We start from the raw sequence: 10,118 nt of genomic DNA, 5'->3' as shown, positions 1-10,118 counted from the left end.
ATCGACTTTTGATTTTTCTTTATTTTCTCCCATCCCTTTGCCGACGATGGGAAACCAACCTGATCATCTTCGATCCTTATCTTTGATTCGTACTGGTTGTAGACATCCACCCAAGTCGTTGCTTAGAACTCAAGTAAACTTTCCTTTAGTTTTTGGGAAGCGTTTGAACTTCTTGGATGCAGTCCCTTGGTGAATGCGTAAGACACCCATTAGTCTGGAATAGCCGGGAGCAATATCCTCTCCTTTTGGAACCGGGTAACGAACTCTCGCAGCAACTCGAATTCTCCTTGTGCAATTCTAAATATGCCGGTCTTTCGGGCCTACACCTTTTTGGCCCCGAGATGAGCCTTAATAAACATATCTGCAATCATCCCAAAAGAATCTATGGAATGCTCGGGTAATAGTGAATGCCACGTTAAGGCTCCCCTTATGAGAGTCTCTCCAAAAATTTCGACAAAACAGATTCAATCTCATGAGAAGTTAAATCATTCCCTTTCACCGCCTTTGAGTAGGTGGTAATATGCTCCTGAAGGTCTGAAGTTCCATCATAGTTTGGCACGTCGGGCATTTTAAACCGCTTCGGGAATAATTCTAGTGTCGTGCTTGGTTTGTATAATAACTGAGTATACTTCTTTGAGTCTGGTCCTTTCAGCATCGGTGGTGCGCCCGAGATTTGGTCCATGCGGGCATTCACTTCTCTCAATAACCGTAAGAGTTCATTCTTGAAGGGATTTTTTCCGTTATTGGGGACGGAACCGCTCCCCCCAGCTCCATTGGAACCGACCTTGCCCCTCGGGGTGTTGTTATCGACCCTCTCTGTTGTTTGATTTTCGGGAGCGCTGGGAAGAATTGGATCTCGCCTATTCACGTTATTGGAAGCCTCCGGTAACGCCTACTTCAAATCCGTCATAACCTTATCATGACGTGTGAGGTGGCCTAGAATGATCGCTTGTTGCTCTTGTAGGACCCTTACCACATCAACAACATGCTCTTCTTCAGCATCTTCGAGAGTTGCCTTCTGAACCTGTCACGAGTATCACTTATCGTGGACCAACGTGGCATCATTTCCCACATTGTTAGTGTCACTGATTGAATCCTCGAAATGAGGCTGGTCTCCTCGAACCTCAGGATTATGTGTGCTATTAACACTGTTATCTGCAATTTCTCATGATTTTTGCTAAGACAAATAATCAAAATACGTCAGTAAAAAAAGGCAAGGATCAACTTAATTACACGACTGTCTAGGCCTCACGGTGGGCACCAAACTGTTTACTTATAAAAATGTACATTTGAATTTATACGTGATTTGTAGACAAGTGAATTAATTTGATCCAGCGATAATGAAAGAATTAACGAAATATGCAATACTTAGCCTTGAAATGTAGATAAAATCATGGAAAATAGTAATTCCGGGGCAGAGCCTCCGGACTCAACAATGATGAGACTAAAGAACAAGAAAGTAAATTTGTATAAAGATTAAAATATATTATGACATTCGTTTATCAGAAAATTCGTATACTTATAATGGTAATAGAACTCACTATTTATAGTTACATCTAGGAAATAAGGACTTAGGGTCAAGCCCCTATTTACCAATTATGAGTGCCATTGAAGAGTGTGTAACATGCATGAATGCCATATCTCTTTGTAACGGGCAGTATACTAAATATTGTGAAATATTCTCCATTTAATACTTCTGGGCGGAAGGTATTTATTGCCTCTTTATGAATGTTGTTTCTTCCGGTAACAAACGAGATAATTGTAATCGATTTTGACTATCCCTTACCCTAGGTTTCACATGTCATTCCTTTAAGCAACCACATGGCGCAACATATTTTACCGCATACAACATCCTAATCATACTAGCGATCAAATAGAGAGAAGTATGTCATGCGAACACCTGAGTTTGGCAAACCGTGCTCCTAAAATACGAAAAAAAAAATGTGCCTTCTTCCTCTTAAGTTCTTCTTTTCTTTCCCAGTTCCAAACCCCTTTTCCCCTCCCTACCTAAGTTCCCCCGTCCCCCCGTTTGCATTCTTCCAAGCCCTTTCCTTCCTTCTCCCCACTTGCCACCTTCAGACCTCCTTCCCCCTCCCCTTTTGAGAAATGCTCTTTTAAGTAATTGATACACAATTCGTGTTTGATAAAATTTCTTTAAGAAGTGCTTCTAAATTTCGAATTAAGCAAACAGGTATCATCAAGATTCATTCTACAACTAAAGTTATCTTAATCAAGAAAATAAGTTTGAATATTTATTATGAAAGATTTAATTTAATTAAAATATACAAAACAAAAATAAAGTGTGTATATATATATATATATATAATTAAACCAAAAAGGAGAAGAAGGTTCTATAAGAGATATGAACTAAACTAGTGAGGAATAATCTTGTAAATATAAAATATTTTATCATGAAAAATTAATTTTTAAATTTTGCTTTTGCTTCTTGAAGAATCGAGAATTGGTAGCTTCTTCTCCGTGTTGCTGCTTAAACACCTCAAAGCTCAACAAAAAAAAGGTTTTTTTCCCTCTCCAGAATATCCACTTCAGTTACAATTGCAGTTGCTATGTGCATTATATTCTAGAGTTTTATGCATAGAATGAATTTTGCTGTTGGTCCTTAAAAAGTTATCCTTCTGTTCTTAAATTTCTCTCTTACAAGTAGTTACACCAAACTGGAGGCAGACGCTACTTTTGCTGTAGTGTTGTGGAAGACAAACTATGTACTCAAGATATTAGAATAGCAGGACAACCAAAAAAATAAAAATTCATGCTTTCGGACACTTGTGTGCATCCATGTTATGGTTCATTTCTTTTCGACGAACAGCGTTGGGGCATATCTCCAAGCATGGCTCTTTAAGAGTGTTGTCATCTTCTGGCTGAGGAGGTAGAATCCCGAATTTAAACTGCCAATTAGATTGGCACGACGTTACGCAAGTTCCCATGGTGTTGCACAAAAATTAAAATACAAGCATCCCATGCATGAGCTACCAATATGTCAACTTCCTCACAACCATCAGCTGTAGTTATATCAACTAGAAGTGGACTATATCACCATGTCTTACTCACTCTTCACTCAATGATCTCTTTTTTTTCGTTGGACCTTTTTTTTTTTTTTGGTGGGGGGGGGGGGGTGGGGGGTGGGGGGTGGGGGGTGGATTGCTGCTTAACATTTTGGTCTCAATCTTGAGTTTCGTTAAAACCTCCACATGGTCTGGTTGTGTTACCAATAATATGCTTAGGATGCATGAAAGAAATGTGCTTTTTACAATAGCCATCACTTGGACAGTGAAAACAGTTACCTGACAGCTATAATCAGTGAAGTTTGGCTCCATCACCAATGGAACTCCCATGTAATCCTTGAAGAAAGTCTAAAAGAGAGAATGACAGAAATGTGATGTCCCGCAAACATTAGAAGCTCAGATATGGAAACCTTGAAACATAGTTGTAATACATTTGCGGAAGCAGCCATTTGTCTTTTTAAGTAAGTAAATTTCATTAACAGAAGCAGCTATTAGTTTAAGCATTTGTAAAGTTCCAGAAGCTAATAACTCGGCTAGAAACATCATAGTGTGCACAAATTAGATCCGTGTGATCTCTAAAAGGGCTCTAAGTTAACCTATACACTTAGCATCATTGAAAAAGAATGTATGCGAAAAACGCAATACGAAAAATAGCATGAGATCTCATTCCAATAACTTTTCACAGAGGTAAGAATATTGAATTTGACAACTCATGAAGCTACTGTATAACCTAATCTGCAACTCCAGTACATGTTCTAAAGTGCATGCTTAATCAATCTTTTTACTTGGTGTAATCTTTGCAACATAATTAACTTCCTTTTGTTTTTGGATTTTGTTAGCTCTGTGAGTATTTAGATAAAAGTCAAAAGAATGTCCAGGAGCAAACTTCTTTTGGTGTACTCAAATGCGTCCAGGAGATGCATACTGAATGAAATCTTACTTTACCTAATAGTGAAAAAACACAAACTACTTTCTAATTATGAATCACTATTATCTACAGTTCGAGTATCCGCACATAAAATATTGAGGTGGCGGTGGGGGCTAAAATCCTTGAACAAGTCTTGAGCAACTAAAGTTACATGTAATGATATACATAAGGCTATATCGCTCTTCGGGCAGTACAATCGTGCCTTTTGTGAAGAGTTACATGAAAACAACAATTATAAAGCAAGTTCGGATCGGTTATGTGAATCCTCAATATCCATATACCATATCACTCCATTTGATCACGTTCATCCCAATATTATATTAGTTTCCCTAACAGTGAAAGTTCTCAACATTTTTTACTGATATATAGATCTCTCACAGTGAAAGTTCTCAACATTTTTTACTGATATATAGATCTCTCACAAGACAAAAGACACTCCTAGTTCTAGCAAACAATGGATCTAACGCAAACGTACTAACAAGAGTAACGCTTGATTCCAACTAACTGGGATTGCTCATGCATATGTTTTCTTCCATTGTGCCTTATTTCATTCAAGGTCTATATAAATTTCGAGATATTGCAAGTCTTTTCAAGATAATTTCCTTCCCTATAAGTTTAGGTTAATCTGGTCTCCCTATAACACCTTCACCACCACGATTTCACACGTACAGATCAGTGTATTTCGACTTTGACGCATGATATGGCAAAAGAATCTCAAACATACTTTTCTCACTTTACCATCTATGTGTGCCACTTGCACCTTTCTGCCAAATGTAATCATTTTTAATGGAACACTAAATTAAAAATTCTAAAATAGAAAAGAGGTGGTTGGGGAGGTTCAGGATATACACACAATTGATTAGCGAGATCTGCATGCACAAGACTTTGAAGTCCACTAGAGTCTTAGCGGAAGGCAAAGCCACATTAGTAATTTGAACATGCAATATTGACATCCGAAGTCATGTTACATGAACTCGATTAGAAGTATATACGAGCATGTGTACATATAAGTATATGTATGTGCAGATTTTTGCTATTTTTTAGTTTATTCAAAGAATCCGCACGAAATCCATAACACCTATGTCATCCATTTGATGCGGGTATGCCAACACATGATCATCTTACCCTGAACTCTCAACCCCTTCAGTCCTTCACAGTGGATATGTTGTTTGTGACAGTAATCAACAACAATAAAACTATCATATAGCATAAATGTTAATTACATAAATTTTCCTTGATGTCAATCCTAATTTGAAAAGCCTCACGTGGGTTTTAAAACAACGAAAACCTTCCTCCTTTTAATTTCTGTATGCAAATAGTATTAGTCACGTGAACAGACTACTTCTGTTACCAACAAAAAAAATTGAAATTCTGATACATTGAAGGACAAATTTTGAAAATTTTACTTCAGATGAGCTTTCAAGAAAGACTGTTAAAAGAAGATAGACAAGTTTTCTCCTCAGAGAAGCACTTCCCGAAAACATATACCATGTTATCGTATGTCTATCTTTTGGTTTTTATGCTTCTGTCACTATCTCTACGGTTTCTGCTGACGTTACTAATGAATTGTCTCTTCTTGTTTTATTTCCGTCTTCCTGAGCCGAGGCTCTATCGGAAACAGCCTCTCTGCCTCATCAAGGTAGGGGTAAGGTCTGCGTACACACTACCCTCCCCAGACCCCACTTTGTGGGATTTTACTAGGTAGTTGTTGTTGTTGTTGAAATAACTATTGTGAGCACTAAATGAGCAGCCCACCAAAATCATTCATCTATATCAATTATTACCTTTATTTAAAACTCCAATATAGAAGGGTTTTATTCCCCGTTATTCAACCTTTCTTTCCGTTAATAAAGTCTCAACTTTAGCTCAAAAACATGGTAGGATGGTAGGAGAAATAAAGTTTTATGGAAATAGTGGAGTTAAAATAATAATCATTTAATATTTTTCGACAGGATGCTAAGTAATAAAAAACCAAAGTGCACATGACGAACTCTTCATTATAGAAATGCTAAATTACAAAAAAGGACAATCAATTACACAAATCTTACAATTGGGGAGGTTCTTGTAATTTTTGAAAGCCATATGGAAGGCAATATTGAAGAAACACTTACATGTATGCAGGCATTACTTGGATATATTTATAATAGATAACGTTGTACGCGGCAAAATCAGGAGACTTGATTTCTCGCTGTCGAGTCATTTCGGAAGCATGCCTCGGGACCCCGAGGACGGGAGGCCACGACCGAGTTCCCGACCTCGGGGCTCGTCGAAGCCCAACTCAAAGGAAACGGAGACCGAAGCCAGGACAGAGGAGGAAGCTCCTAAGGCACGCGGCTAAGTCTGACAGGGCCAGCCTATTCAGAGCCTATGTTGAGGCATCACGTCAAGCCATCCCATCTCCATACTTTGTAATTAATCTCCACATACTTGTAGTCGAGTCCCTCCTCCTATATAAAGGGGACTTACCCTACCTTGTAGGGGACTGATGTTGCTCCATTTCTCCACAAGTGCAATAATACCTCTCTCTCTCTTTTCTTTCTAGCTTGCTCGTTCTCACTGGCTCGAGGCCGCTTTAATATCTATAGTCCTCTTACTTGTTCTTCACTATATCGCTCAATACTAGTCGTAAAGAGCCTTGCTTGATCGTATCCTTAATTGTTATCCCATTCCCGGCTGCCCCCGATAGCTCGAGCCCGACTCGAACCTCGACCCCAGGGTCCTCTCCGGCCGGTCCTGCATCCGAGCAACAGGCCCCTTCGGTTTGATTACTGCCTCGTTTTAGCTCGCACTTCATCGTTAAATTTCAGCATCATCTGCTATAACAACTAGCTCGAGAATAGATCACGTATTTTTAGAATCCCATTTACAAATTTAATTGTTGTTACCATTTTCACGGTAAACAAATGCATAAACAAAAATGCAACTCCTCGCGGATGCATGTACCATATTTTTCTGTCTGTTATAAACATATTCCTCGAATATACATATTAAACCTACACATATGCAGACATACACAACCAATACTCCTCCTATGTACCCCTTGTCACTTCCAGCCATGCTCTATTTCCTGAATTGGCTGCTTAGGCACGGAGCAATATGATATGTACTAGCATATGCACCTTTGATAAAAGAACCATATTTTATAAGAAATAGAGACTTAAAACCTTCCTGCTCTGGATAATCCACACAACATAAAAGGCAAAAAAGAGAGGAGAACATGAATAAAGCAAAATACAATCTACTAGATATAGAAGGTTTATACACAATCTGCGCACGATATTAAAGCAACTGTCAAAGTACTTCACCAGATAAAGAATGACAAAAAGTCAGCACTGCAAATGCATCAGAAGGACGCAACTAGGAACTATAAGAAGTATCACTGTGGAAAACCGACCTGTGTAGGGAGTTTACATGTATTAATACATACACCGACACATTTGCTCTCTTCCAGATACTTGCATTTCTCCACAAAAACCTATTCGAATAATTATTTCCAGAGATCAAAATGAGGGTGAAAGCATTTTAACTAGTGGCAGTCCAACTTGTAAAAGTGTAATATCAAGGAAACCCTGATAAAATACAGAGAGTAAGAGAATAGAAATACTAACCCCACTCATCAAAGAGGAACCATTAGGAAGATCCACCGAATTAACAGCGCACGGACCCATGAGCCATTGACAAGATAATGCAGTCACCCTTGCTTTCAGAAGCATAACATTCAAATATTCAGCAGAGAAGTAGCTAGTTTAGCCTAAAGGGAGCTCAAGAAGAAACAATTGTTATCAGGCAGTGGCAGAGCTACTACTCATATTTCACCCGAAAAATACACTGTATAGAAGAGTGTGTGTGTGTGTGTGTGTGTTGACTCCCCATTGACTTCTCCGTGTGTTTACTTCTTTATATTTTTACACCCCATAGTTAAAAACCTGGCTCCGCCACTGCTATCAGGAAAGCAGAAAATATAAGTTAAGGAAGAATGATCACTCACCAACCATCAAGGCTGCAAATTTACCACTATCTATAGGTGCAACAAGCATCCGGTAGAGCTCCAACAACAGAGGAGGGAATAGTGATCTCAATATCCGGACCTGTCACACTTGTAGTTATCACCAGGTGAGATATGAAAATCTACAAACCACTTAGTCACATTGGCCACAGATTCAACCACACCTCCCGGAAAAATAAGTACTCCACCGACCAGAGGAAATTTTATACATGAAAGAAAAACAACACTAGAATGGCATTACCGCGGCGTCTCTAGTTTCGGAATTGTTTTGACCAACCGTCAGACGATGTGCCACTTCAATTAGCCCCTCGTACCCAGGCTTATCAGAGTCCCACCGAGTCTCCTACCCAAATTGCAGGACTAATTGAGAAAACCAAGCAATATGAATTGGAGCCGGAGGTTTAGAATGGGTTTACCTGGACCATTTTGTTCCGGAATAGACTTAGGAACAAGTTATCAAACACGCCGGGCTTGTAAGCAACAGGAGACTTGTTTTTTCTTGCTTCAATCTGTGGGAAAGGAGAAATAACTTGTAAGGCGAAATCAAAAAAAAAGACAAAGAATTGAACAAGGGAAGAGCATTTCCCACAGGTTCTGATGTACTAGTAGAGAAGCACGAAACGCGAATATCAACTTTTCCTTTGAGCGAAGCGAAAAGGGGCGAGGGCACATGAACCATAGCCATATCCGGACTTCCTAATTCCTATTCTATCACAGATTTCTTTCTTTTACTTTCGACCTCAAGTAATTTCATAATGGCTAAAAGTTCAAATATAATTAGCTCTTCAACTTCCCCTTTGTCAATTAAATTTTCTGTATGAACCTAAATCTTGACCAGCCAAGTTTCATAAAAAACGCCTTACCGTTAGGAGTCATTTTGGTATAAGAAACAATTTACACAGGGATTATATACAAATTAGTATATGGTTTAATTTAAAATAGTGAATTACTTTTTAGCAAAATAAAAGTTTGTATAGTAGGATGGTTTTTTTTTTTTTGGTTTTCCACCCGGTGTTCGGTACCCGCATTGGAACCTGACTATATCCGAATTCGCGCCGCGTAGGGCCCCATTCGGGGAAGAGCAGTTTCATCCACTGTACCATATCCTTTGACGGTTACACTACGATGGTAGTTAGTTTTATTGTTTTAATTCAGTTAAGAATTATTTAATTTTCATATTCTTATTTCACATTATACCCTACTTAAAATAATACATAAATTTTCCTCATTACCTTACATGTAACATGTCTAACACTTGACAACTTGAAAAGAAGAGGATATTACAATATATTTTAGGAGATTTCTGTGATGCAAAATCAATAAATCACTTATTGATGCAGTTATATTCTCTTGGACATATGAACTTTATCTCTGAATATCTTTGAGGTATGCTACGTAATGGCGTAATGCCACAAAATTACAAGGATAAGCTAAGTAGCTGGCAAGCACAACATATGAAGACAATTTGGCAAGAAATGAACTAGATTTATGTTTTAAAACATAGTTGTTTGCAACATTTGCCGTGTTGGCATAAGAAAGAGCATATATCACCTTTTGGACTTCCTAGATTCAATTTTTAAGTAGATTTTGTACTAGTCCAATTTTATGTACTCTCTTTTGATACCTACTTGGTACTGTTTCCATTAATAAAATTAGCTTACTTAGAAAAACTAAGACTACTTGGTACTGTTTCCATTAATAAAATTAGCTTACTTAGAAAAACTAAGATCCTAAAATACCAACCAAACAATGTACTATATTATGCTGGTTTTTATACACAGATTAACTCTACTGAAACATTAACCAAATGGCACCTTATTGAATTAGACTACACAAGCCTTTTTACTCTTGTTTAATTAAGCCCTCCTGTCTATCTTTCATTAGGGGCTAATTAGTACAGGTGGGCATAGTTTGGGCAAACCTAAAATCCGAACCGAAATTCGAATTTTTTGAATTTTTGGATTATGGATTGGAGTACGAATTTTATTTTTAAAAATTTTGGATTTTGGATTGGATTTGGATTTGGGACTTCGAAATTTCGGATATCCGAAAATCCGATTTTTGTGCCTTATATTTTGCCATACTAGTTAGACATTAGCTCATTACGGCATTACCCATATACATACCTAATACTAATTAGTCTCAATATCCAATAGTATCA

At 38.0% G+C, this 10,118-nt stretch overlaps 1 protein-coding gene across 2 annotated transcripts; it reads right to left on the bottom strand.

The window, feature by feature from the left end:
• Window positions 1-2,504: 2,504 nt before the first annotated feature.
• Window positions 2,505-8,774, bottom strand: LOC104243363 (beta-carotene isomerase D27, chloroplastic). Of its 2 annotated transcripts, none has more exons than XM_009798545.2 (8): window positions 8,547-8,774; window positions 8,374-8,466; window positions 8,199-8,300; window positions 7,940-8,039; window positions 7,560-7,651; window positions 7,346-7,426; window positions 3,303-3,371; window positions 2,505-2,906 (listed from the first exon to the last, which is right to left on the bottom strand). In XM_009798545.2, the coding sequence occupies exons 1-8, from the start codon at window positions 8,640-8,642 to the stop codon at window positions 2,769-2,771; spliced, it is 771 nt and encodes a 256-aa protein (XP_009796847.1). In that variant the 5' UTR covers window positions 8,643-8,774; the 3' UTR covers window positions 2,505-2,768. The 2 variants fall into 2 exon arrangements, with proteins under 2 accessions (XP_009796847.1, XP_070003764.1); XM_070147663.1 differs by having other exon boundaries at window positions 8,380-8,466; window positions 8,547-8,737.
• Between the last annotated feature and the right edge of the window lie 1,344 nt (window positions 8,775-10,118).

This window comes from Nicotiana sylvestris, chromosome 6, assembly GCF_000393655.2.
Source record: "Nicotiana sylvestris chromosome 6, ASM39365v2, whole genome shotgun sequence".
Taxonomy (NCBI): Eukaryota; Viridiplantae; Streptophyta; class Magnoliopsida; order Solanales; family Solanaceae; genus Nicotiana; species Nicotiana sylvestris.
This window is presented reverse-complemented; position numbering and strand designations above follow the sequence as displayed.

Coding starts and splice junctions, on each gene's coding strand:
- LOC104243363 (XM_009798545.2), bottom strand. CDS start 8,642: ATGGCTATGGTTCATGTGCCCTCGCCCCTTTTCGCTTCGCTCAAAGGA. Junction 7,652..7,939: donor ATTTGCAGCCTTGATGGTTG/GTGAGTGATCAT, acceptor TGCTTCTGAAAG/CAAGGGTGACTGCATTATCT. Junction 2,907..3,302: donor TCACTGATTATAGCTGTCAG/GTAACTGTTTTC, acceptor TCTAATTGGCAG/TTTAAATTCGGGATTCTACC.